We start from the raw sequence: 27,701 nt of genomic DNA, 5'->3' as shown, positions 1-27,701 counted from the left end.
GCGGCGTAGCTTAGGGACCGTCCATAAATGACGTCACGCGGTTTTGGACGATTTTTGACCCCCCTCCTTAGTCACACGGCATCACAAAAAGTCAGACCCCCCCCTCAAATATGACGTCACAAAGCTCTGCCCCCCCCCCCCCTCAAAATAAAACATGCTTTAAATCGCTTTAAACTATTGTCATTGTAGTGCGCATTTAATGTGGTGCTGCACTCTGATGTTGTAGAAGAAAACATTTATTAAAAAGTCGATTTAATTAAGTAGAACGTGTTGTCTATTATTATTTAAAGTTGCGCATTTTGATGTGACGTCACATTTCTCAAACCCCCCCCCCCTCTCGTCACACATCGTCACAAATGTCTGACCCCCCCCCCCCCCCCAGGTGCGTGACGTCTTTATGGACGGCCCCTTACCGAGCACGCAGGCGGCACAACTGCCCGAGGGGACTCTCCCCCACGTGGCCGACGAAGAGGTCGGGGAGCCGGGAGCGCTGGCGGTGGGTTGCCTGGGGGTAACGCCCCGGCAGCGCCGGTTTTTTGGGGGCATTGGCGACGGAGGAATATGCCCGGAGGCCGGTAGCCACGAGTTGGGACTCGGCTCGTAAAGCGGGGGGGGGGGGGCAAAGGTCGCAAACGGGTTTTAATTCCTTACTCGTACCCGTACCCGGCCGCACCAGGGTCGCAAATGGGTACCCGTTCCCTACCCGTACCCTACCCGAAATGAGTGACAAACGGTTACTCACCGGTGACTCACGGCCTACCCGTACCCGTACCAGGCCGCACCAGGGTCGCAAACGGCTACCCGTACCTGGCTGGGTACGGGTAGCCGGGTATCGGGTAGGGTACGGGTATCGGGTACCTGGTTGCGACCTCTGGGGGGGGGGGGGTAGCTGCAATGTCCGGATCTGCAGCCGGGCATTGCTCGCCCCACATCACGGTCGGCACGAGGGGGACGCGAGCTCGACCGTACGTGCGTCGAACTTCTTTCGCACCGTACGTAGCTAATGGGGAGGCGCGGTACGATTAAGTAGCCGGAAGCTCAGCGATGAGCGAACGAATGGATGCAATCCAGAAGACATCGCGGCTTTCAAAGACTGTAATCGTGCACGAGATCTCGGCTCCGGGCACTCCGTCGATGTCGCTGCCTCGTCAAGGTGGCGTCGCGAGGCAGCGCTGGGCACCAGCGTGCGTGAGTGTTTAGGTTTCCGCGAGGGCGATGTGCAATCCGGCCTTGGTGGCTCATCGGCGGAGCGAGCGGCTCGCGATGGGAATGTCGCAAGTTCAAACGCTGGTCTGGGTGTTGGCCCTGCCCATCATCCCTCCCGGGTCGATAAAGTGAGTACCTTACCACTTTGTGGAGAAGTCAACAGTGGTTCTCCAATGGAGAGACTCACCCCCATCATAAGAATGTGGAATTTTCTGCCCCTGTCTCGAAGTTATAAGCAAGATTTCTGATCTCATATAGATTTATATAGCACCTTTTTCGGAGGCATTTTACGACAATTTTACAATTGTACATAAGATGTTAGTGGTTGTGATAAAGAGTGGGGTGGTGGTGGAGGAGTCGTTGTGACAGGAGAACAGGCGGGAGTGGTTAAGGAGGGGTTGGGGTAGTGATAGGGTAGTGATAGGGTAGTGATGGGATAGTGATATGGGTTGGGGTAGTGATAGGGGTAGTGATAGGGTAGTGATGGGATAGTGATAGGGGTAGTGATAGGGGTTGGGGTAGTGATAGGGGTTGGGGTAGTGATAGGGGTTGGGTATGGTTAGTGATAGGGGTAATAATAGGGGTAGTGATAGGGGTTGGGTAGGGTTAGTGATAGGGTTAATGATAGGGGTAGTGATAGGGGTTGGGGTAGTGATAGGGGTTGGGTAGGGGTAGTGATGGGGTAGTGATGGGATAGTGATAGGGGTAGTGATAGTGTTTGGGTTAGGCCTGGTCGTAGCTGGGGGGCGGGGACAGGGAGTAGCAGTAACAGGATGAGCTCGGCAGATGGTTGACTACGTATGGTGCGAAAGAAATTCAACATACGGGAGGAGATGAGTACCAACGCAATCCTCAAGTTAGTAGGAAACCACTCTGCCTTTTGCAGCAGAGCTCAGGGGCGTGTTCACAGATCACTCTGTGTGTGTGTGGGATGATGCAGATGACGACGACGACGATGATGAACCGTGCGCTCTGTGGTTGTGGGGTCGCACCTGTCTGACCATCGCTTTGAAGCTCCGCTCACGGAGCCTCCGCGTCAGCACCTCGCCGGACTTCCCAAACGTGTAGCCCTGCGGGGCGCAGCACACCAAACCGCACGGCCGTTATGATTCGATTCCTGGCCACGGCATATTGCCGGCGGTGAGCGATAATATAAAATCTCCCGCTCCGTCAGCACATGTACAATGCGCGAACGCATGCTTCCTACCTGTATGGTGTTCACCACTAAGGCTGACCCTCCGATGGCGATGAACATGAGGCACCAGAAGACCGACGTCTCCCTCTGCTCCTCTTCTGTGGGCAGCGTGAACGTCTGGGGGCGCAGGCGGACAACATGAGAACGCGGCTCACTCATCACCTGGTCAACAAAGTGTCCATCCGGCCCGCTGGTGGCACAGCGGCGGTCGAGCGAGCGGCTCGCAATTTGGAATCTTCCGAGATGTTGACTACCTCACCTGGTGTACAGGAGGTCGTGGGTTTGATCCCGACCCTGACGCCTGCTGCATATGAGGAGTTTGTGGTATCTCTCTCCCCATGATCGTGTGGATTTTTCTTTCCCTCCACATTTAGAAACATGCATTTAGAGTATTTGGCAGCCAAATACTCTAAATGCATCCAGCAGTGGATTGATAATGGCTGCTGCTGCTGCTTCTGCCGCTGCTGATGATGATCTCAACGGTGTGATTACCGAGGCGTGCGCTGTAACCTCACCCCGATCAGCTCGGCGAAGATGATGGCGAAGACCGGCTGGATGGCGCCGTTCACCGCGGCCACCATGATGCCCAGCAGGATGTATGGCCACTCGGGGGCGTTGAGCCTCAGCATCTGCAAGAACGAGATCCCTCGCGCCGCCTTCTTCTCGTCCTGTCAAGAAAAACCGCCGTCATCACAGCCGTCATCACTGACATCATCACAGTCGTCATCGCAGTCATCGCAGTCGTCATCACTGACGTCATCACTGACGTCATCACTGACGTCATCGCAGTCGTCATCGCAGTCGTCATCACAGTCGTCATCACTGACGTCATCACAGTCGTCATCACTGACGTCATCACAGTCGTCATCACAGTCGTCATCACTGACGTCATCACAGTCGTCATCACAGTCGTCATCACTGACGTCATCACAGTCGTCATCACTGACATCATCACAGTCGTCATCACAGTCATCATCGCCGTCGTCATCACAGTCATCATCGCCGTCGTCATCGATATCACCGCCATCACGCTCGCCGGCATTGTTCGTCGCACCTCCGATTAGCGCGGCTGGCTACGTACGGTGTGAAAGCAGTTCAACATACGTACTACGTACATTATCGGCGTGGTCTCCATTAAGGTGAGCCTACACAATTTCTGGGAGGCTCAACTGCTCAACCCAAGCGATGAATATTTTGCCTTTTGGCGTTCTGTGGTCTCCCACTGGTGGTGAAACAAGGCCATACAGTAGGTTGTCTCTGGTGCAGGCCCATCAGTTTTTAAGACAATGCGAATATGTTTTCAGAGCATGTTTTTTTTGCGTGTTTTGTCACAGGTATGTGTGGTTAATGCAGACTTGATGCCTTGCAATAAGTGTCTCTACTTGGTGTTTGAACATCTGAACACAGCTCCTGTTTTATTGCCAGAAAGGGTGAAGCCCTCTTCCTTATTTTTTTCAACCAGGACAACATGGTGAGCTGGCACCCCCCCTCTCTCTTCCCCCGTAAACTCACGTGAGATTTTTCTTATATTCCCTAAGATTTACGGGAATATTTTGACGAAAGAATAACATTCATAGCAGGACAAATTGAAAAGTGAGAGCAATTTTCAATTAACCGTGGACAGTCGTCTGTATTCGTAACTCTCACCTCTTCTGTGTCGCCATCTATTATTATTTCTACTACGTCTTCCCGACCTCTTCTGCCATTTTAAATAAATTCAATGTCCATTTCATTACATGAAAAATAATCCCGTGTGGCCAGTAACCCAGCAAGTTTCGGTGGCAAGAGCCCACGGCAGCCACTAACAATAGAACTACTGTTGCTGTGGTGGGGAGGAGCCCAGCCAGCAGCCAGCCAGGAAACTCGAGGCATACATTATTTGTACGTATGGATGCATGTTGAACTTCTTTCGCACCGTACGTAGCCGACCGTGCGATTTGCAATCGTAGTACGACTGGGAGACAACAGAACAGAGTTCTGCGTCCCGTCCCTCGGCGCATCAACAGCTCGGCTGAGTCACCAACCTCATCCTCCTTCTGCTCCTCCTCGCCGTTGCCATCTCGAGCCGCCACCGTGAGCTCCTCAATCCCCTCGCCATCGTCCGGTGAAGCCCCCTTGTCCGTGCGAGCGACGGGCACGGGGATGTACGTGAGCGCCAGGCGGTCGCCGGGACCCTCTTCCGCGCCCGCATCGCGATCCTCACGCGGCGGCTCAGCGACTCCGACCGCGTCCTTCCCGCTCGACTACGAACGTCAATGGTAAGCACAGATCATCGTCAGCGTCGTCGTCGTCGTCGTCATCGGGTTCGATGTGTCCACTGCCGGACTAAGGTCTCTGCGAGACGTCACCATCCACCACGGTCCTGCGATGCAGCAATGCTTCGAGCCGCAGCTCGCGAATTGGATTCACCGCTCCATCTCCGCAGTGGAAGTCCTCTCGGGAGAGTCCCCTCCCCTTGATCGCCATTCCGGCATCAGGGTTCTATCTCAGCCGGTGATGTGCCCTGCCAATCACTGGACATGGGAGTTTTTTATTTTTTGTTACCACGTCTCACCGTGCTGGTGAGTGTGGGTTTAGGGAGGGGAGGTCGCGGAAAGGACCAACTCGTCGATTTAACCAAGCTGTGAAGTTGTTGGCTTCGTGTATACGTTATAGGGAGGGAGAGGGAGCCAGGGAGGGGGGAGAGAGGAAGGGAAACAATGGAGGGAGAGGGGGGGAGCGAGCGGAAGGACCAACTCATCGGCTTATCTGAGCTGTGAAGTTGTTGGGTTCAAACTTGATTTGGCGCTTTCGTGACTGCAGGAATTACTCTTTGGTTCTTTCGGTAAAGTCACGTAGAAAGAGAAAATTATAAATAATAGCATACGACGTTTCGATTGCAACACAAGCAATCATCATCAGGTACAAATGAAAGAGAAAACAAAACCTAGTAAACTTAGAAATACAATGCAATACAACACCAATAGTCGGCTAACATAACAGTCAACACCCTATCTGTGTTGCTTACGCTCTTCCAAAGATTGCTAAATTTAAGAGAGAGATTAAACACAGAACAGGAGACATAGACAGACACGTAAGCAGAGAGAGATAACACAGAGACAAAGATCCCCCGTATAGCCTTAATAGATTGTAGGCCGGAACGGTACACAAACGAGGGGGTGGGTGGCCAGCACCACGCCCGACCGCCTTTGTCTCCCCAATGGCGATGTTTACACACCGCACCGGGTACTCATTTAAGGCTGAGTCGACCTAGGAGAGGCCCAGGACCGGTTCAGATAATCGTCACTGGTGTTAGCCGTGAGCGGGAATCGAACCCGGGTCGCCAGGTTCATAGCGCAGCGCGCTAACCGCTACACTACCGCTCCCCATATAACACAGAGACACACAGAGAGAGACAAACACATAGGCACACAGAGAAACGATGCTACTGTGTCAAGGCCTTGTTGGGTTCGTCTATAAGTAAATCATGTATTTAGAGCAGTGGTTCTTAACCTCATGTATTTAGAGCAGTGGTACTGAACCCCACCAGTTTCATATGCGCATTCACTGAACCCTTCTTAATTGGCAAAATAAAATATGATTTTTTGAAATTCAAAACATAGGTATATGTTTTACTGGTGCACAATCATACGAGTCGGGTGTGTGTCTTAACCTCCGCCGAACCCCTGAGACTGACTCACCGAACCCCTGGGGTTCGATCGAACCCAGGTTAAGAACCACTGTTTTAGAGGGAGAGGGAGTGGGGGAGGGGGGGGCACACCTGTGCCTGGGTGAGGTTGAAGTAGATCCCCCGGCGCTGCAGCAGCTCCTCGTGGCTGCCCATCTCGGCCACGGCGCCGCCCTCCAGCACGGCGATGGTGTCGGCGCTCTGCACCGTGGAGAGGCGGTGAGCGATCACCAGCGTGGTGCGGCCGCGACGAGCCTGTAGGCACGCACGACGGGCGGTCGGTCAGCGTCGGCCGTCCCATAGAAGATTTGAACTTTCGATGTAAAGCTTTGCGTGACCGCAGGGATCCATCTTCTTGGTTCTTTCGGTAAAGTCACGTGGAAGGGAGATAAGGGGGTCGAGGGCTAGGAGGTCGAGGGCAAGGGGGTCGAGGGCAAGGGGGTCGAGGGCAAGGGGGTCGAGGGCAAGGAGGTCGAGGGCAAGGGGGTCGAGGTCAAGGAGGTCGAGGGCAAGGTGGTCGAGGGCAAGGGGGTCGAGGGCAAGGGGGTCGAGGGCAAGGGGGTCGAGGGTTAGGAGGTCGAGGGCAAGGGGGTCGAGGGCAAGGGGGTCGAGGGCAAGGGGGTCGAGGGCTAGGAGGTCGAGGGCAAGAGGGTCGAGGGCTAGGAGGTCGAGGGCAAGGTGGTCGAGGGCTAGGGGGTCGAGGGCTAGGAGGTCGAGGGCAAGGGGGTCGAGGGCAAGGGGGTCGAGGGCTAGGAGGTCGAGGGCAAGGGGGTCGAGGGCAAGGGGGTCGAGGGATAGGAGGTCGAGGGCAAGGAGGTCGAGGGCAAAGTGGTCGAGGGCAAGGGGGTCGAGGGCAAGGGGGTCGAGGGCAAGGGGGTCGAGGGCAAGGGGGTCGAGGGCAAGGGGGTCGAGGTCAAGGAGGTCGAGGGCAAGGAGGTCGAGGGCAAGGGGGTCGAGGGCAAGGGGGTCGAGGGCAAGGAGGTCGAGGGCAAGGGGGTCGAGGTCAAGGAGGTCGAGGGCAAGGAGGTCGAGGGCAAGGAGGTCGAGGTCAAGGGGGTCGAGGGCAAGGGGGTCGAGGGCAAGGAGGTCGAGGGCAAGGGGGTCGAGGTCAAGGAGGTCGAGGGCAGGGAGGTCGAGGGCAAGGGGGTCGAGGTCAAGGAGGTCGAGGGCAAGGAGGTCGAGGGCAAGGGGGTCGAGGGCAAGGGGGTCGAGGGCAAGGGGGTCGAGGGCAAGGGGGTCGAGGTCAAGGAGGTCGAGGGCAAGGAGGTCGAGGGCAAGGGGGTCGAGGGCAAGGAGGTCGAGGGCAAGGGGGTCGAGGGCAAGGGGGTCGAGGGCAAGGGGGTCGAGGGCTAGGAGGTCGAGGGCAAGAGGGTCGAGGGCTAGGAGGTCGAGGGCAAGGTGGTCGAGGGCTAGGGGGTCGAGGGCTAGGAGGTCGAGGGCAAGGGGGTCGAGGGCAAGGGGGTCGAGGGCTAGGAGGTCGAGGGCAAGGGGGTCGAGGGCAAGGGGGTCGAGGGATAGGAGGTCGAGGGCAAGGAGGTCGAGGGCAAAGTGGTCGAGGGCAAGGGGGTCGAGGGCAAGGGGGTCGAGGGCAAGGGGGTCGAGGGCAAGGGGGTCGAGGGCAAGGGGGTCGAGGTCAAGGAGGTCGAGGGCAAGGAGGTCGAGGGCAAGGGGGTCGAGGGCAAGGGGGTCGAGGGCAAGGAGGTCGAGGGCAAGGGGGTCGAGGTCAAGGAGGTCGAGGGCAAGGAGGTCGAGGGCAAGGAGGTCGAGGTCAAGGGGGTCGAGGGCAAGGGGGTCGAGGGCAAGGAGGTCGAGGGCAAGGGGGTCGAGGTCAAGGAGGTCGAGGGCAGGGAGGTCGAGGGCAAGGGGGTCGAGGTCAAGGAGGTCGAGGGCAAGGAGGTCGAGGGCAAGGGGGTCGAGGGCAAGGGGGTCGAGGGCAAGGGGGTCGAGGGCAAGGGGGTCGAGGTCAAGGAGGTCGAGGGCAAGGAGGTCGAGGGCAAGGGGGTCGAGGGCAAGGAGGTCGAGGGCAAGGGGGTCGAGGGCAAGGGGGTCGAGGGCAAGGAGGTCGAGGGCAAGGGGGTCGAGGTCAAGGAGGTCGAGGGCAAGGAGGTCGAGGGCAAGGAGGTCGAGGTCAAGGGGGTCGAGGGCAAGGGGGTCGAGGGCAAGGAGGTCGAGGGCAAGGGGGTCGAGGTCAAGGAGGTCGAGGGCAAGGAGGTCGAGGGCAAGGGGGTCGAGGTCAAGGAGGTCGAGGGCAAGGAGGTCGAGGGCAAGGGGGTCGAGGGCAAGGGGGTCGAGAGCAAGGGGGTCGAGGGAAAGGGGGTCGAGGTCAAGGAGGTCGAGGGCAAGGAGGTCGAGGGCAAGGGGGTCGAGGGCAAGGAGGTCGAGGGCAAGGGGGTCGAGGTCAAGGAGGTCGAGGGCAAGGAGGTCGAGGGCAAGGGGGTCGAGGGCAAGGGGGTCGAGGGCAAGGGGGTCGAGGGCTAGGAGGTCGAGGGCAAGGAGGTCGAGGGCAAGGGGGTCGAGGGCAAGGGGGTCGAGGGCAAGGGGGTCGAGGGCAAGGAGGTCGAGGGCAATGGGGTCGAGGTCAAGGGGGTCTAGGGCAAGGGGGTCGAGGGCAAGGAGGTCGAGGGCATGGGGGTCGAGGTCAAGGAGGTCGAGGGCAAGGAGGTCGAGGGCAAGTGGGTCGAGGTCAAGGGGGTCGAGGGCAAGGGGGTCGAGGGCAAGGAGGTCGAGGGCAAGGGGGTCGAGGTCAAGGAGGTCGAGGGCAAGGAGGTCGAGGGCAAGGGGGTCGAGGTCAAGGAGGTCGAGGGCAAGGGGGTCGAGGTCAAGGAGGTCGAGGTCAAGGGGGTCGAGGGCAAGGGGGTCGAGGTCAAGGAGGTCGAGGGCAAGGGGGTCGAGGTCAAGGAGGTCGAGGTCAAGGGGGTCGAGGGAAAGGGGGTCGAGGTCAAGGAGGTCGAGGGCAAGGGGGTCGAGGTCAAGGAGGTCGAGGTCAAGGGGGTCAAGGGCAAGGGGGTCGAGGGCAAGGAGGTCGAGGGCAAGGAGGTCGAGGGCAAGGAGGTCGAGGGCAAGGCAGGTGTTGTACCCGGTCGAGGGCGGCCTGCACAATGCCCTCACTGGCCGTGTCGAGCGCCGACGTAGCCTCGTCCAGTACGAGCACGCGCGGGTCCCGCACGAGCGCTCGCGCGATGGCGATGCGCTGCTTCTGCCCGCCGCTCAGCTGCGTCCCGCGCTCCCCCACCGGAGTCTCGAACCCCTGAACAGCAAAACGAGCATGTCAAAGCCATCGCAATCATCGTCATTAATATTGTCATCGTCGTCATCGCTATCGTCATCGCCATCATCGTAATCATCGACATCGTCATTATCGTCATCGCCATCATCGACATCGTCATCATCGTCATCATCAAAATCGTCAACATCATCATCTCCATCGTCATCATCATCATCAACGAGTACGGTATTCCCTCGTTCTTCACTAACGTGCTATCCGCAATTTTAGCTACTCTCAAATCGCATCTGAAACTCTGCACAGACTACATCGAGAGAGAGACAAAGAGCTGAAGAAAGTGACGAGATAAAGTGCTACGGTCTCCCACGGCTACGCGACGTTGGCAGTCCCTATGCCAAGCACCTGCACGCGATTGTTCCAGGCTTTGTCTGCCACTCCGTCGTTTATCTTGACTACTTTCATGAACAGTCAATGTGAGATCTCTCTAACCAGTGGCATTTTACATCATTGCTTCTCATTATTATTGCTCATAATAAAGGTTTTTGGGTTAGATCACGTTATTTATAAATGTGTCGCAACCCTCCACCACCCGACACGGCCAATCAGTAAAAAATAGTTCACTACTTTAGCCCACCGGTGTGTTGAAGAGTGAATTCACAACATTTACAATTTTGAGTACGACGTTTCGCTGGTAATGACATCCAGCATCATCGTCAAAACGCCTCGCAGATCCGCCACTACTACAGTTTGTTCTCCTGTGGCGTGTGTGGATTTCATCACGCGAATTGGATTCGACGCAATGAATGTATGAGGGAACACATTTTTTCTATAACACGGATGCGAATTGAATATAACGCGATCGAGCGAACGTAACTACGGCGCGTGTGTAGGAATAAGCGGCCGTACGGCTGCCTTGGCGCAGCATCACACAAGGCAGTGGGATACTGCTGGATTCTTCGAGATGCTACCCACACGCCTTGGTCTTTGTTCGGCCTGCGTACGCATCTCACGTGTTATCACGGACTGTGCTTTCCATTACATATTCATTATTACAACGCAATTTTTCCATAATGCGGTGTTCTTTGGGAACGCAAACTACCACCGCGTTACAAACTGCATCGATAGCTATTCTCGTAACCCTCCACCACCCGACACGGCCAATAAGCAAAAAAAAGTGTCACGTTGACAAAAGACAAATAGTTCACTACTTTAGCCCAACACAATTTTTTTTGTAAATGTTGTGGTTTCACTCTACAACACACCGGTGGGCTAAAGTAGTGAACTCTTTGTCTTTTGTCAACGTGACACTTTTTTTGATAGCTATTCTCGATTGTCACGATTCCCCGCCGGAGTCCGAGCGGTGGCGGCAGCGGCGGCATCACCTCCGGCAGCGCCGCGATGAAGTCGTAGGCGTAGGCCTCGCGCGCCGCTCGCTCCACGTCGCCGCGGCTCACGCCCTCGCGCCCATACGCGATGTTCTCGGCGATGGAGCAGCCGAAGAGCACCGGCTCCTGCGACACGACCGCCACTCGCTCCCGCAGCCAGTGCACGTTCAGCTCCCGCACGTCCTCGCCGTCCAGCAGGACCTGGGGGTCGCGCAAACGGCGAGTGAAGCGGCGGCGGACGCAGCGACGCTCGGACCACGTGTGGGCCAGGGCAGTTTTTTTTTTTTACCAAGGACATGTTGAGCAATTTGCCAGGCATGGAAAGTCTGCAACAGCTTAAGTGTGTATTTATTCAGAGATATGTCAAGCAGTGTGAGGGAACAAAGGTGAAATGTTTTGACCTGCAGTGAAGTGATGGACAAGTTTGTCACGGCCCTCAGATCTGTGGGGGCCTCAATAAGAGCTCAAGGGGCACCAGACGGGGCCTCATCCAGCATATGGTCCCTGGCCTCCAAAATGCTTTTCATGGCCACTGGTTTTGTCTAAAGCTCATTTTCACGCAAAAAAACTCCCTAACCAATCACTAGGAAATCATTCACATGGCTTAGCAATATGAAAATCAATACCCAGATCTTTAAAGAATTTTGAGCGAAATTGTAAAATGAATACTCTCAAAACATAATAGTTTTCTCTATGCTGCATACCCAAGCAATCACTGCACACGACTTAGAACACATGTGCACATGTGTTAGCACACGTGCCTACAGCATTACAAACCTGTCCCTTTATGGCTCCCTTAATAGAATGGCTTTGCCAGCTTGTTTAATGTAATTGGTGGTGGTGCACTCCCTCAACGGAGAAACAGCAAAACTACACAAACTCCTTGTCCCCTGAAGCCCTCTCATCATGGCAAGCAGAGTTCAATAATGGCATTTAGCTCCTGAACATATTGCCACATGCACGAAGAGTGATAGTGGCGGCAGTGGTGATGGTGGTGATGGCGGTGGTGATGGTGGTGGCGGCGGTGGCGGTGGGGGTGACGGTGGTGATGGTGATTGTGGTGGTGATAGTGGTGGCAGTGGTGATGGTGGTGGTGATGGCGGTGGTGATGGTGGTGGCGGTGGGGGTGATGGTGGTGATGGTGATTGTGGTGGTGATAGTGGTGGCAGTGGTGATGGTGGTGATGGTGGTGATGATGGCGGTGGTGATGGTGGTGGCGGTGGGGGTGATGGTGGTGATGGTGATTGTGGTGGTGATAGTGGCGGCAGTGGTGATGGTGGTGATGGCGGTGGTGATGGTGGTGGCGGCGGTGGGGGTGATGGTGGTGATGGTGATTGTGGTGGTGATAGTGGTGGCAGTCGTGATGGTGGTGGTGATGGCGGTGGTGATGGTGGTGGCGGCGGTGGCGGTGATGGTGGTGATGGTGATTGTGGTGGTGATAGTGGTGGCAGTGGTGGCGGTGATGGTGGTGGTGATGGAGATTGTGGTGGCGATGGTCATGTCGGTGGTGATAGCGGTGGAGGTGGTGGCCGTGGTGGGGGCAGCTCTCACCTGCCCATCCTGGGGATCGTAGAGTCTCTGCAGCAGCTGCACGCAGGTGCTCTTCCCACAGCCGCTGGGCCCCACCAGCGCCACCGTCTGCCCCGGCCGCACCTCCAAATCCAGCCCATTCAGAACCTGACACCAGCCGCAGTCGTCTTAGAGAAACCTCAGACTCGTTTGACCATACTTCACCATGTGGGACCCTTTTGCCAGTATAAAAAGTGATGAAGAAACAAGAATAGGCGTTAAATTTTCACTTGAAATTTTCGTGACTGCAGGGATTCATATTCGTTGGTTCTTTCGGTAAAGTCACGTAGAAGGGAAATAATAACATAATAACAACTAAAACATCAAATAAAACAACAATAAAATAGATTTTATTATGTTAAATTTGTATTACGTTATTATTTCCCTTCGACCTGACTTTACCGAAAGAACCAAGAATAATAATAAAGTTAATAGAAATATTTTTTTTAATATAAAAAAAATAAAAAATTACGTTTCGATCGATTGTGTTGCGATCGAAACGTCGTGGTTTTTATTTTATTTTTATTTTAAATTTTTTTTATTTGTATTCACTTTATTATTCTTTTTCTATCTACGTGATTTTACCGAAATAACCAAAGAATAAGAATAGGCGTTTACCCTTTTCTGGAAATAAAACAGGTGTTCAAAGACAAAATCGATATACCTATTTCAAGGCATTGTGTCTGCATCAACCACACATACTTGCGGCAAAACATGCAAAACTAAGACGCTCTGATAATATACGCATCTTAACACCAGTGTTATCTCCAGAAAGGGCGAACCCTATTGTTATCATCCATCATGCTTCACCACTCTGGTCGATGAGGGTTAGTGATTGGGGAGCGTGGGGGTGGGGGGCACGGTGGGGCGGGGGTTTGGAGAAGTAATCGTAGCCATGATCGGCAAGTGAGTTCGGGTCACAGAGTTCACTGTGACTCACTCAGTGGTACGCATTTCAGTGTCTCTGGAGGAGTCAATGAACTGTGGAATTGACCCCTGACCGGAGTTCGAACTTGTGGCTTTATGATTAAGGGCCCCATGCTCTTACCGCAGTGCCACAAATGCCGATTGTATTATTTGGTTGATGTAGTGTTTTATCATCGTCGTTGAATCCGTCTATCTTACCTGCTGTCATATGGATGAGAAACATGGACACTGACAAAGAAAATGGAACGAATACGCGTAAATGTACTATGAAGAGTGGAGAGGATGTACGATTGGAATGACACGAGAGACAGGAAGAGGAACACGTGGTCTAAACCACCCACTCCACCCCAAACCACTCACTCCACCCCAAACCACCCACTCCACCCCAAAACACTCACTCTACCTCAAACCACCCACTCCACCCCAAAACACCCACCCACCCACTCCAAACCACCCACTCCACCCCAAACCACCCACTCCACCCCAAACCACTCACTCCACCCCAAACCACCCACCCCACCCCAAACCACTCACTCCACCCCAAACCACCCACCCCACCCCAAACCACTCACTCCACCTCAAACCACCCACTCCACCTCAAACCACTCCACCCCAAAACACCCACCCACCCACTCCAAACCACCCACTCCACCCCAAACCACCCACTCCACCCCAAACCACTCACTCCACCCCAAACCACCCACCCCACCCCAAACCACTCACTCCACCCCAAACCACCCACCCCACCCCAAACCACTCACTCCACCTCAAACCACCCACTCCACCTCAAACCACTCCACCCCAAACCACCCACCCCACCCCAAACCACTCACTCCACCCCAAACCACTCACTCCACCCCAAACCACTCACTCCACCCCAAACCACTCACTCCATCCCAAACCACTCACTCCATCCCAAACCACTCACTCCACCCCAAAACACTCACTCCATCCCAAACCACTCACTCCACCCCAAACCACTCACTCCACCCCAAACCACCCACTCCACCTCAAACCACTCACTCCACCCCAAACCACCCACTCCACCCCAAACCACCCACTCCACCCCAAACCACTCACTCCACCCCAAACCACTCACTCCACCCCAAGCCACCCACTCCACCCCAAACCACTCACTCCACCCCAAACCACTCACTCTACCCCAAGCCACCCACTCCACCCCAAACCACTCACTCCACCCCAAACCACCCACTCCACCCCAAACCACTCACTCCACCCCAAACCACTCACTCCACCGCACTCCACTCACTCCACCCAAAACCACTCACTCCACCCAAAACCACTCACTCCACCCCAAACCACCCACTCCATCTCAAACCACTCACTCCACCCCAAACCACTCACTCCACCCCAAACCACCCACTCCACCCCAAACCACTCACTCCACCCCAAACTACTCACTCCACCCCAAACCACTCACTCCACCCCAAACCACTCACTCCACCCCAAACCACTCACTCCACCCCAAACCACTCACTCCACCCCAAGCCACCCACACCACCTCAAACCACTCACTCCACCCCAAACCACTCACTCCTCCCCAAACCACTCACTCCACCCCAAACCACTCACTCCACCCCAAACCACTCACTCCACCCCAAACCACTCACTCCACCCCAAGCCACCCACACCACCTCAAACCACTCACTCCACCCCAAACCACTCACTCCACCCCAAACCACTCACTCCACCCCAAACCACTCACTCCACCCCAAACCACTCACTCCACCCCAAACTACCCCACGCACCATGCCCCCGCACCTTGTTGTCCTTCCTCCTCACCTCCGATGAGCACGGTTGGCTACGTATGGTGCTAAAGAAGTTCAACATGAATACATTCACCCACCCCAAGCCACCCCACCCACCCCAAGCCACCCCGGCCGTCGCACCTGCACGTCGGGGCGAGTCGGGTAGCTGAACTTGAGGGCCCTGAAGCGGATGTGCCCCTGGGTGGACGAGGGCCGGCGCCCCGAGTCGGCGGCGCTGTCGATGGCCGGCGTGCGCTTGATTATAGCCAGCACGGGAGTGGCGGCGGCGCGCGCCGTCGAGATGTACTCCATCTGGCTGGCGGCCTCCCCCAGCGAGGACGCGCCGATCAGCACCGAGAAGAACACCTGAGTCGACACACAGCGGGGACGGGCGGCCGGGAAAGGAGTAAAAAAAACAACCGCTGGTGACGATCGGCACTCGCCGCTACGAACGCCCGTGGTTGACGCTTTTGGTGGCGCATTGGCGTTTCTCGAGTGGATTGTGAGGCCGGATCGGCGTGGAAAATCCTGACCTGCAGCGCCGATTTCACGGTCCAACTCGGCTTGAATAGCAGCGTGCGTGGAAAGGCGCAACCCTGGTTCGGGCTCAGGGTTACGGTTCGAGTTTATTTTGTTTAGGCAAGTGGGAACTCGAGCAAGCAGGATACAGAGTCTCGTTGGCGAGAGGGACTTGGGCTCACCAACTTGACAAAAACCAAGCAAATAAAAAAATCCTTCACCTCTTAAAAACTGCGGCGTGTTTTTTCGGGGAGAGTACACTCATTCTCGTGAAACCCAGACAAAGTGTTATTTCACATCTGTGTGTGTGCCCCAGTGAAACTAGGCACAAGAGCGTTGCGCGCACACGGGGCGAGTACAGCGGCATAGCGTGGCTTGCACGGGCCCCCCGATGCCGGAGATGAAATGGGCCCCCCCCCCGCTGTCCAATTTCGCCATCTACGTGGCCCAGCGACTGCGCACTCTCCCGGCCCTGCACGCTCGACAGCCACGACGGCAGTTGGGGGTCGATCGGCTCGGCTCACCGTGATGAGCGTGCCAACCGTGTAGTCGTCGCTGTTTGGGTCCAGCACCAGCGTGGTGCCGTACCAGAACGCCAGGCCGTACGTTCCATACACGACCAGCATCGTCATCCCGATGCCGAAGCCGTTGATGAGGCTCTTGCGCAGCCCCATCTTGCTCGCCGGCGCCAGGCTCCGGCTGTACCTGTGGTGGGATGGGTGGGGGTGGGAGCGACGCTTTAGTTGGGAACAAGTATAACCCGTAAAAACAAAGTTTTTCACTATAAATCCTTTATATGCGTGGCGGCTAGACGTCATCTCGTCCTCTGGCTTGAGATGGCTGCCGCCTATGGGTCAGATGATTGCATTGCACCATTAAGCAATTGGTAATTAAATATAATATTTTTTTCCTAAAAAGTGTAAAATGTTTGAAAAAAATTTTCACGAACATTAATTGTCACGCACAACGAGTCTATGTGGAAAATGTCAGCTCGATTGGATCACGGGAAGTGGGTTAAAAAACGACCGAAAGATTTGCAGGGTTGTAAGCAAGCAAGCGAACTTAATAGAAAAGATTTTTAAAAAGCTGTAGCTGATGAATTCACAAATAATGCGGCCACCAATCAGGATTGGTTTTGGTGCGTAGGGGGGGGGGTGATCATGTTAATCGGTGTGACGACGGTGCATGGAAAGAAAGGGACGGATAGGTGTTGAGGTTCAGGTTAGGAGTGGAGATTGACTGAAGCAGAAATATGTTTTTTCAGCTGCCTGTGATTAAACTGGGTCTCAATGTCGAGTGAGGTGAGTGTCTCAGCCCAGTTACCGATGACTGCACGCAAAAAAACATCAAATTAAATTTGGCGATGCTCTCAAATGGGATAAACTGCAGCTCTGAGACTTAAAATGCGTCTTCATGGCGAACGTGACTCAAGGTGGCAGGGTGCGAGAAAATCTGCTGCCCTTTACTCTGTGGACCAGGGATCAATTGAAGGGATCTCAGAGATAGCTTCGTGATATCCGCTTCTGTGGGCCTCAAACGCGAAGGGTTTCACTTCCTGTGCAAGATACCCCAATGGATTCACCTCATGACAAGACACCGATAACACAATCGCGATAAAATTGAGGGAAACGTTCTGCGAAAAAGATAGCACAGTACTGATAACGAATGCAGTCAGATATTGTGTAGAGACGTTCGCCGTAATTTGACAACACCAACGATGCATCTCTCACCGCTCCACCTCCCGCGCCTCCCCTCCGAACGCCACGACGGTGCGGATGTTGGAGAGAACCTCGCTTGCGATGGCTCCCGCCTGCCCGTACGCCGCCAGCTCCTTCCTGCTCAACGCCGTCGACGCCTGCAGCGCGCCGTTGAGACGGGATGGGACGGGATGAAACGGGATAGGAAAGGATGGGACGGGATGAGATTAAATGGGATTGGACGGGATGAGATGGGATGAGATGGAATAGGATCAGATGGGATTGGACGGGATGGGATGGGATGAGATGGGGTGACACGGGATGGGAAAGGATGGGACGGGATGAGATTACATGGGATTGGACGGGATGAGATGGAATAGGACCAGATGATATGAAATGGGATAGGACAGGATGAGATGGGATGAGATGGAATAGGATCAGATGGGATGAAATGGGATTGGACGGGATGGGATGAGAGGGGATGAGATGGGATGAGAGGGGATGAGAATGGACGGGATGGGATGAGGGCCGCCAAACATTTGAAACGGTTGGGGTTTTGACAGCGTGATGGGGGTGTTTTCACATTTGTGTATTGTCGGCGGCCCCATGTCAGGGTCCGCACTAAAGCCCACCGGGGGCCGCCAGTGGCCCACGTGCCTTTCAACGAAGAACACTGATGTAGTGCAATAGAATAAAATAATGCTCAACTGTTTTCCGATTCACTGGAAGATGAAGGCCTCCGCATTCCGTGTCAATCATAAGCATTGCTTGACCATACTTCCCCGCGCTCGTCGGTGTTAGCCGGTGTAGTCTAAGGAGTCCAGGACAAGTTGGGGCTATCACCCGCCACTCATGGTAGCCGTGGTCGGAACTCAAAGCAGGGGTCGCCGGATTCATAGCGCAGCACGCTCACCGCTGCGCCAACTGCTCCACACCCCTCAGTGGATGGTGGATTATAAAATAAATGAAACGAGACAACGGGCTTTGCCCTCACAAACCAAAATAAATAAATAACGCTGCTTCAGAAGGCCATTTGCCTTTGGAATATCTACGTTATTTGACGATTTTTTTTTAGTTCTTTATATTTGGCTGGGTAAAGCGCACCCTTGAGTGTTTATTTTGGTGTTACATTTACCCACAATCACCCAAGACGGGTGCCCTAATAAATCTGGTGAGAGCGCGAACTCTCGCGCAAACGCCACGGCGACCGAGGATCGCGTAAACTTTGATAAACGCCGGGCGGTAGATACGGTGTTTTGAGAAAGCGATTTCTCCAATGTCACCCCGACTGACGTGGAGCCTTGAGGAGCCTGAGGTCTGCCCTTGGACAACCGGGTGGCCCACTGCATCATTGTCGTGACCGTATCGCCCGGAATGTCTACATCACTGTCACAGCTACATCTGCGAGTCGTGGCGCCATGGGCCAGGCACTGTGGAAGTTAGGACATGGAGGGTGGGGGGGGTGGTGGGGGGTGGTGGTGGGGGGTGGTGAGGAGAGGAGCGGGGGGGGGGGTAGAGTCCGACCCGCGAATGATTCCCAGTGGTTGTTGACGCCGCAGTGGCGAGATGTTGACTCCCTCGCCTGATATACAAGAGGTCGTGGGATCGATCCCGACCCTGACGCCTGCTGCTGTATATTTGGAGTTTGCATTTCTCTATCCCCATGGTCGTGTGGATTTTCCTCTGAGTCCTCCGGGTTTTCCCTCCGCATTTATAAACATGTTTTTTCTAGTATTTGGCTGCTATAAATTCCCACATCATCTCCATATTGCTGGAATGTCTGTTCGATAGCCTAGCTATCGAGCGAAGACGGTCGCTGCATCGCGCGCTTTCAGATGCACTTCTGCGGCCGTCTGGAACGCTCCTCCATCCGATCTTAGGAAGCCACTGGAGCTATGCACTTTTAAATCTCGATTGAAAACTAATTTGCTAAGATCTGCTTTTTTTTGTTTAGTTTGTGGTCCTTCCCCCGCACCTCCGATTGGCGCGGTTGGCAATGTACGGTGTGAAAGAAGCTCAATATACATATATGATAAGCCACTTCGTTGATTTATCATGTGTGGCCAGATCGCTTCTGAAATAGACCTATATAGCTCAGTGAGCCTTACCTGCTAAAATAAAAATAGATTAGTGAGCCGCTATGAGAGCATTACTGTTGTTATGCTATACGTAGGATTAACAAACCCTATTTAACTTTGACCAGGACTGCGACATTGTGGGTGAGAATTGGCCACAGCTAACCGTGCCGTGGTGTCTCTTAGCCACAGCTAATCGTGCTGTGAGTGTCTGTTAGCCACAGCTAACCGTGCCGTGAGTGTCTCTTAGCCACAGCTAACCGTGCCGTGAGTGTATCTTAGCCACAGCTAACCGTGCCGTAAGTGTCTCTTAGCCACAGCTAACCGTGCCGTGGTGTCTCTTAGCCACAGCTAACCGTGCTGTGAGTGTCTCTTAGCCACAGCTAACCGTGCCGTGGTGTCTCTTAGCCACAGCTAACCGTGCTGTGATGTCCCGACACCCGCGACGCCTACAGTATCTATGCCTCTGCAGCAGATGCTCTGCCTTCGCCAGCGCGTGTTGCAATCGCTCGGCTCGATTCGTGCGCTGGAGTCTTGCGACATTGCCCAAACACGTTGCCGGCGAAGGTCAAGGCATCGGCTGAGCGAAGGTATAAATGACTAACTTGTTTTGGAATGTTGCCCCCGTGTGCCCAGATGCCCACAAACCCAACCCTTGTTGCCATTATAATAAAATATCATTATTAATCGGGCGCCGGCACAGCGCCCAGATCCGCCCTGTGTGTGTGCGCTTCCACCGGGGGGGGGGGGGGGGAGAGCTCGTGTCGTGTAGCCGTTCGCACGCTACGCTGCGAACCCGGAGACCCAAATTCAATTCCCGCTCACGGCCAACACCCGTGAAGATTATCTGAACCGGTCCTTGGCCTCCCCTAGGTCGACTCAGCCTCAAATGATGATGGGGAGACAAAGGCGGCCGGGCGTGGTGCTGGCCACCCACCCCCTCGTGTGCCGTGTTGGCCTTCATAGGCGCTCGCTAACAGCACTTGCCCCAACAGTCTGCTAAGGCTATACGGGGGATCTTTGTATATTTTTTTGCCCTCACCGTGCCAGGGCCAACGAAGATAACCGGGTGGCACCCACACGCCGTGTCACTACTTGCAAATCGGTAATCTCTGCCCCTTTGCAATTTGATTTCTAAAATTACGTTTTAAGTATGTACCTCTCAAGTAGAGATTATTTTATGATCTTGCATTTGGCAGTAGTGCACAAGGACAATTAATAAAAAAAATAAAACTCAACGCATTCGCCCAAAAAAATCCCTGTGGCCTTAAAAGAAAAAAAAATTTGATATAATAAGTGGTAAGAATAGGTTTTACCCCTTTCTGACAATAAAACAGGAGGTGTTAATACGTTCAAACACCAACTAGATACCTTTGGCAGGGAATCAAGTTCGCATTAACCACACGTACTTGCGATGAACATGCAAACAAACATGCTCTGATAATAGATGGCATTGTCTTTGAAACTGATTGGCCTACACAAGAGACATCAGCCTTCTTGATGGCCTCGTCCCATTACCAGTGTCAAACCAGAGAACGTCAAAGTACAAAGACAATGCACGTATCAGAGCATTTGTAGCTCGGAGTGAGCAGCAATATAATGCAACATTTTTGGCAGTATCATGCTTTGATGCTGGCAAAAAAAGGTACCATGATATAAAAAGTGACATTTCAGGCGATTTCAGGCGATGGCCTTCATCGAACAGAGAGGGGAGAGAGAAATAATTAATAATGGTTGGACACCGCAAGTTACACCATGATGAGAATTACATTTTGATGACCAGAATTTAAATAGGCATATGACTAGTTGCTAATATTAGCCATTGAGTGACATACGATCCCTTCAGGAACGAAGAAGTAATACTCCGAAACAAACTTATTTGATTTCAAAGTAAAATTATAAAATGTTGTTGGCGCCTTGCATTGTGGGAAGTAACAGCCGATTTTCTCATTACTATTCTTAGGTTTTTTTCGGTAAAGTCACGTAGGTAAAACATTAAAATTAATGAAAATAAAATAAAAAGAAAAATCACGACGTTTCGGAGGCAACACAAGTCTCCGTCATCAGGTGGGACCTTCACAGCCGAATCACTTGATGCAGCTAATTCGGCTGTGACGGTCCCACCTGATGACGGAGACTTGTGTTGCCTCCGAAACGTCGTGATTTTTGCTTTTATTTTATTTTCATTAATTTTGATGTTTTACCTACGTGACTTTACCGGAAAAAACCTAAGAATATGATTCCTTGCAGTCACGAAAGCTTCAAATCTAGACTTTCTCATTACTGCTTGATGTCATCACACGAACCCCTTGTGGGTACTCGAGACGTTAGAATGTACTCTTAGGTTTTTTCGGTAAAGTCACGTCGGTAAAAAATAATAATAATAAAATAAAATATAAAAAAATGAAAATAACTAAATTAAATCACGACGTTTCGGAGGCAACACAAGTCTCCGTCTTCAGGTGGGACCGTCACAGCCAGATTTACTGTATAAAGTGACTGTGACGGTCCCACCTGAAGACGGAGACTTGTGTTGCCTCCGAAACGTCGTGATTTAATTTAGTTATTTTCATGTATTATTATTTTCTTTTATCATTATTTTTATTTTTTACTTACGTGACTTTACCAAAAAAACCTAAGAGTATGAATCCTTGCAGTCACGAAAGCTTCAAATCTAGAACGTTACAATGTACCTCTCAAAATATATCTATTTTTAAAAAAGTAGAATCACAACCTCGAATCACGACAGGGGTTCGAAAAAGCAAACGTTGTTGGAATAAATTGTCACAAACTCGGCATCGCAATTCAAGGATCGATTTGTTTTTCTCTGCCTCCTTTTGCACCATCTCGTTTGTATTGTTGTCTATCGTTGTGGGACCGGCACTCGCTCTCTTGTCCCTCGTGCTCAGAATGTATCGCAAAAGCCCTGCAGGGCCCCTTAAGCATCTTTGCGCAGACAATTACTTTATTTTAAAGCTTCTTATGCAGCCTCTGCAACGATCCTCCCCAGGATGGATTAATTCGGTCACGCATTATCCCTCAGCTTCCCCCCCAACCGAAAGCTATTACCGCATTGTTGACAAAATAAAACATTTGCGCGTTAAACTTCACAGAACTTCAGCGCACGCACAAAGACAAAGATCCCCCGTCTAGCCTTAACAGGCTGTAGAAGCAAGTGCTCTTAGTGAGCACCTACGAAGGCCGGCACGGCACACGAGGTGGTGGGTGGCCAGCAACCACGCTCGGCCGCCTTTGCCTCCCTAGTGGCGATGTTTACACACCGCACCAGGTACTCATTTGAGGCTGAGTCGACCTAGGGAAGGCCCAGGAACGATTCAGACAATCGTCACTGGTGTTGGCCATGAGCGGGTCGCCGAGTTCGTAGCGCAGCGCGCTAACCGCCACGCTGCCGCTCACACGCGTGCGCTTGCGTAATAGTTGCGTGCTTTCGGCAGCATTTATTCCTGCACACGGCTTTCTGTGACAATGCAACTGGTAAGCCGCTCGCACTTTTGCCACTCTTAACCTTTGCACGCTCGAGCACAGCACTCGCACAGGGGGCGGGCTCCCATGTTGATCTGCAGACAGACCCAGAGTAACCCTCCGGAGTCACCGACAGTCACCCCTCGGGAGTGAGAGAATCACCGCGAGACGAGACCCTTTGCTCACGAATTGCCCTGACAACTCCTTTTCGGGCGATATGAAGCGCGACCTGCAGGAAGCACCGTGTTTGGTGACTTACCTGGCCGATCGGGTTCATGCGTTAAGGTGCAACGCGGCAAGCAGGTGAATGACCGACACGAACCTACTGCGTGAACCGAAGTAAACTTAAAAGTGGCACACAGCAACCCCCGTTCATCATCACTCCACGTTCTTTTCATATTTGTATGTTTTTATCTTTCTACCCCCCCTCCCCCCAACAATATATCCCCAATGTGGTATCGGTGTCACGTGATGAGGAATACGTTCGGTCTCTTGCAGGGCGGTGCAATGCTTTGTGATACAGAAGATCCCACGGAAGTGGATATCACAGAACTAGGTGTTTTTTGCTAATTGGTGCCCAGGAATGCATTGCGAAGTGGGTTGTGTCTTGCACTCGCAAGAACAAATCTTCGCACATTCCGATGTGCCAGCAGCATTTTAAGTATTGTAGTTTGAATATAATTGAGTTTATTTCGTAGGAATACGTTTTGATGATTGAAGGGGTTGTCTGTTTCTCAATAGCTACTATTAGTATAACTATTAATATTCCAATTTTATAACTGGTCATCAGAAATACTTTTTTTTACTTAAATCTTCATCAGGCCCCATGGTGTAAACAAGTGCAGTCTGCAACTCTATATCATATCTCTGGCCTTTCTATGTGCTATGAAGAAGGACCCTTACCTAAAAGTTGTCTCTAATTCACATATATATTCCTTAAGTCCACAGCGTTATTGACGTGCAATGTGTTTGAGATGTTAGTTCTGAAATCATTTTCCAGCTGGGCCAGCTTGTGTCGTGTCTATGTCGTGTGTATGTCGTGTCTGTGTCATGTCTATGTCCTGTCTATGTCGTGTCTATGTCGTGTCTGTGTCGTGTCTGTGTCGTGTCTATGTCATGTCTATGTCGTGTCTATGTCGTGTCTATGTCGTGTCTATGTCATGTCTATGACGTGTCTATGTCATGTCTATGTCGTGTCTGTGTCGTGTCTATGTCATGTCTATGTCGTGTCTATGTCGTGTCTATGGCATGTCTATGTCATGTCTATGTCGTGTCTATGTCATGTCTATGTCGTGTCTATGTCGTGTCTATGTCGTGTCTATGGCATGTCTATGTCATGTCTATGTCGTGTCTATGTCATGTCTATGTCGTGTCTATGTCGTGTCTATGTCATGTCTATGTCGTGTCTATGTCGTGTCTATGTCATGTCTATGTCGTGTCTATGTCATGTCTATGTCGTGTCTATGTCGTGTCTATGACGTGTCTATATCGTGTCTACGTCGTGTCTGTGTCGTGTCTACGTCGTGTCTATATCGTGTCTATGTCATTTCCACCCACCAGGTAGACGGCGCCGGCGGTGCCGGCGATGAGCGGGCTGACGGCCATGATGACGAGCGAGAGCTTCCACCCCTGCGAGAAGCCGACGCCCAGGCCGGCCGCAAACCTCGCGACGAGCTGCAGCATGACGCTGACCTGGTCGCTCATGCCGTCCTGCATCTTCATCACGTTGCTGCGCCGGGGACAGGCGTGGCAACGGACAGAGGTGCATCGCAATCAGACCCTCCGGCTTCACGGCAGGGAGCCGTGTGGCCGCGGTGTTAACCCAGGATTTAATATTTTGTTTCGTTTGTTGTCCTTCCCCCCGCACCTCCGATTAGCACGGTTAGGCTACGTACGGTGCGAAAGAAGTTCAACACACATACGTCCGTTTATTTTTGCTCTCCCAATGGTATCCCGGTTGTGCTATTGGCGTCACGTCATGGGATGGAGAATTGCCGTGGGGGAGCTCTGTGTTCGAGGACTGCCGATGGAAGCAAGTGGATATCACAGAGCTAATTCCGACTTCCCTTCTTCAAACTTCTTCAAGTGAAATCTGGAGCACACACAATGACAGACACCACTTGTCCACTCGCTCTGCATATGCGAGTGAGGTCCATCACGTGACAGTCAAACCGATATCTGAATTCTTAAAGTTGGAATTTAGCTCAATTTAAAGGGATAGATTTTTATTGCGCAATCATTAGTGACTTTGCTGAAACCATCAACTCGTGTGAATTGAGATTTAATCGCAGGCAGTTGTCCGGAAAATATTTCCACTTCCGGCACACCACATTCAGTCTATTTTTCGCCATAGATGTGACCAGCCGCTGCACAATCTGCTCTTCCTGATAATATATTTTGTCTGATCGTGCTCATTGTGTTTACATGCTTGCCCTGTGCAGTGCATTGAGATTAAAAGCTACATTAAATCAAATTATTATGATTATTATTGATTCTGAGAAAGGAGCATTTGAGAATTAGGACACAGGCCAGAAATCAGTACGGCCTGAGGTGGCAAAATGTTTTATTTACGCGGTCAATAAAAGTGAATTATGTGATAATCTACGAATTTAAAAGCTTACCACGTTTTCACTTTTACTCGTGGTGTAAATAAAGTGGGATAGTTAACATTTCGCCGCCATCGGCGGTACCGACAGGTGACACCTCTGGTATGTGGCCCGTATAGGAACTGTTTAAAACACGTGGCTTGATTCTATAAATTTTAAAGAATCTTTCCCATCAGATAATATGGAATTTTAAAAACCTGGGAGATGGAAATCACAACCATGGGATTTTTATTTTATTTTTGTAATCCCACTAATAACCCCTAAACCATATTCACGTCACCTTAACAAAGTGGCCCAACACTTAACGTTGCTGATGAGAGCCACTGGCACGAATCAGGCTATTTTTTATATATATAAAAAAAAACACATTTTGCAGCAAAACGTTTGTGATCCTCCATTGGAACTTCATTTGCCAGAAGAAAAAATATGATAATTGGTTTTGTACCCTTTTATCTGGCAACAAAACTGACACCTTTTTTACAAGGAGTCATGTTTGCATAGACCACAATACCTGCAGTCGTAATGCAAACAAAAAACATAACTCTGATAATGTATGCACATTATTTAAAAAAAACTATTATCATGTTTGTGATCCTGTCAGGTGCTAAAGAGCCCGTCCACAGCGACCGATTAGGATGAGGATCCTTGGAGTGTGCACGTTACGGTGGTCTGAGGAGAAGGCTCAATGTCTGACAGGGCCACCAAAAGGTTTTTGGAGGCCTGGGGCAAAATTCCAGATGAGGCCCTTTCGGCCTTTTTTTGTGGTGCCCCCTATGCGGCTCCCGCTGCTCGTTCTGAGACCTCTTCAGATCTGAGGCTCAAGGCAAACTGCTCCACCTGACACACCCCCCCCCCCTGCCACTTTAATCTGTGCACCTGATTTGTTGGTCACAAACTACTCTACAAATCGCAGGAATTTCCGAGATGATTTTCTAACTTTGGTTAATCAGGACGAGGGCTACGTCGTGGGCACTGACATGGACGTGAAAACACGAATCTATTTCAACTACCTTGAAGCGTCCCAACCGCCTGCATCCGGTACCAGAGTTTGCCAAACCCTCCTGAAAGCACCGCGCGGTGCTGACAGGGTTACCACCTCCGAGCTACAAAACACCGCAATTATACATCATGGGAAGAAGAAGTAGGAGAAGAAGAACATGTCTCGCATTATCAGAAGAAGGGATACCTTCACGCAAAATGCATTGTCTTGAGCGGTGGTGTTGTCATCATTGTGATTATTACCACCGCTCCTGCTACTACTACTCCACAACTGACAAAAACCGGGGTTCTTTAACCTCCTGGGAACACTCGGAAGACTTCCCCAGGACGGGCTGCCACCTCACAGGGAACGCCACGGGCGGGTGGTAACCGCGGCTGCCCGAGGAAGGGGGAGCGGCGGCGGCGGCGGTGAGCGCCGGTCCACTCACTCGGTGAGGCAGTTGCCGAGCTCGCCGGCTTGGCTCGAGTCGAACCAGGCGGCGTCCTGCCGCAGGATGGAGCGGAAGAGGAGCCGGCGCACGCGTTGGGCCTGGCGCGCACCCGCCGCCGCCCAGCACGCCACCTGCACCGTGCCCAGCACCATCACGGCCGCGCCGCCGCCCATGAAGGAGTAGGCGTACTCCGTCATCTTGTCCTCGATGCTGCAACGAGCGGGTGGGTGGGTGGGTGCCGACGCGTCGATCAGCGTCAGTGTCGATGAATACGAAATGGAGATTGACGCTGATTTAACGTGGGTCAGTGTTGATCGTGAAGAGCGTGCGATTGACACGCGGCGAATTCAGTGTGTGAAAGTCCAAATCAAAAAACTGCGCGGAGTTGAATACCTTGATAAACACAGTGACAGGGAGTACCGTGGACAGCCCCTATGTCAAATCGCTGCTGGATGAGGGCCTCCCCACGCCGCGCCGGTTATTCTGACCCAAGGCCGTAATTATCATATATATTGGGGGGGGGGGGGGGACACATCCCCCCCCCCCCAATATTAAAATATGCTCAAAATGTCCCCCCCTAATATATTGCGATAAAATTGATTTCTGTTTATATGATTGTGGTTATGGTTGTACTTTATTAATCCCGAATCTCTGCCATTACATACAATGAAACAAGAAAAGGTAAAAAAAAAAGCAGAGCAATGTAATACAATACACTCCTAGACATTATTGTAATAAAATAAATAAATAAAAGCCCATCCCATGTGTTAGTGCTTTTTTTTTTCTTTTAGGCAGGAAATTCGTTTTCAAATTTTGATTTTTTTTTGCTGGGGGGGGGGGGGGGGACGCCCAGACCCCCTGGAAGATTTGTCACCCCCAATGTTGACTCCATGGTCACGGCCTTGTTTTGACCATACTTCACCACGCTAGTCAGTGCGGGTTGGTGGCTG

The 27,701-nt window shown here is 52.4% G+C and overlaps 1 protein-coding gene across 1 annotated transcript in view; it reads right to left on the bottom strand.

Moving 5' to 3' along the window:
• The window catches only part of LOC144944047 (ATP-dependent translocase ABCB1-like), a 42,100-nt gene extending 15,173 nt beyond the window's left edge, over positions 1–26,927 (bottom strand). Inside the window, exons 1-13 of the mRNA XM_078872079.1 lie at positions 26,749–26,927; positions 24,273–24,444; positions 17,191–17,315; positions 15,985–16,165; positions 15,083–15,307; positions 12,228–12,353; positions 10,674–10,877; positions 9,145–9,315; positions 6,162–6,323; positions 4,426–4,644; positions 2,917–3,069; positions 2,414–2,518; positions 2,199–2,276 (exon numbers count right to left, since the gene is read on the bottom strand). Coding sequence (XP_078728205.1) covers positions 2,199–2,276; positions 2,414–2,518; positions 2,917–3,069; positions 4,426–4,644; positions 6,162–6,323; positions 9,145–9,315; positions 10,674–10,877; positions 12,228–12,353; positions 15,083–15,307; positions 15,985–16,165; positions 17,191–17,315; positions 24,273–24,444; positions 26,749–26,924 — 2,097 coding nt within the window. The 5' untranslated portion in view covers positions 26,925–26,927. The remainder of the gene's footprint in view (positions 1–2,198; positions 2,277–2,413; positions 2,519–2,916; positions 3,070–4,425; positions 4,645–6,161; positions 6,324–9,144; positions 9,316–10,673; positions 10,878–12,227; positions 12,354–15,082; positions 15,308–15,984; positions 16,166–17,190; positions 17,316–24,272; positions 24,445–26,748) is intronic.
• Positions 26,928–27,701: the final 774 nt, after the last annotated feature.

The sequence above is a fragment of the Lampetra fluviatilis genome, chromosome 33 (genome assembly GCF_964198595.1).
Source record: "Lampetra fluviatilis chromosome 33, kcLamFluv1.1, whole genome shotgun sequence".
In the NCBI taxonomy this organism is placed as follows: domain Eukaryota; kingdom Metazoa; phylum Chordata; class Hyperoartia; order Petromyzontiformes; family Petromyzontidae; genus Lampetra; species Lampetra fluviatilis.
Note: the sequence above shows the minus strand (reverse complement) of the source record. Positions and strands in the feature narration are given on the sequence as shown.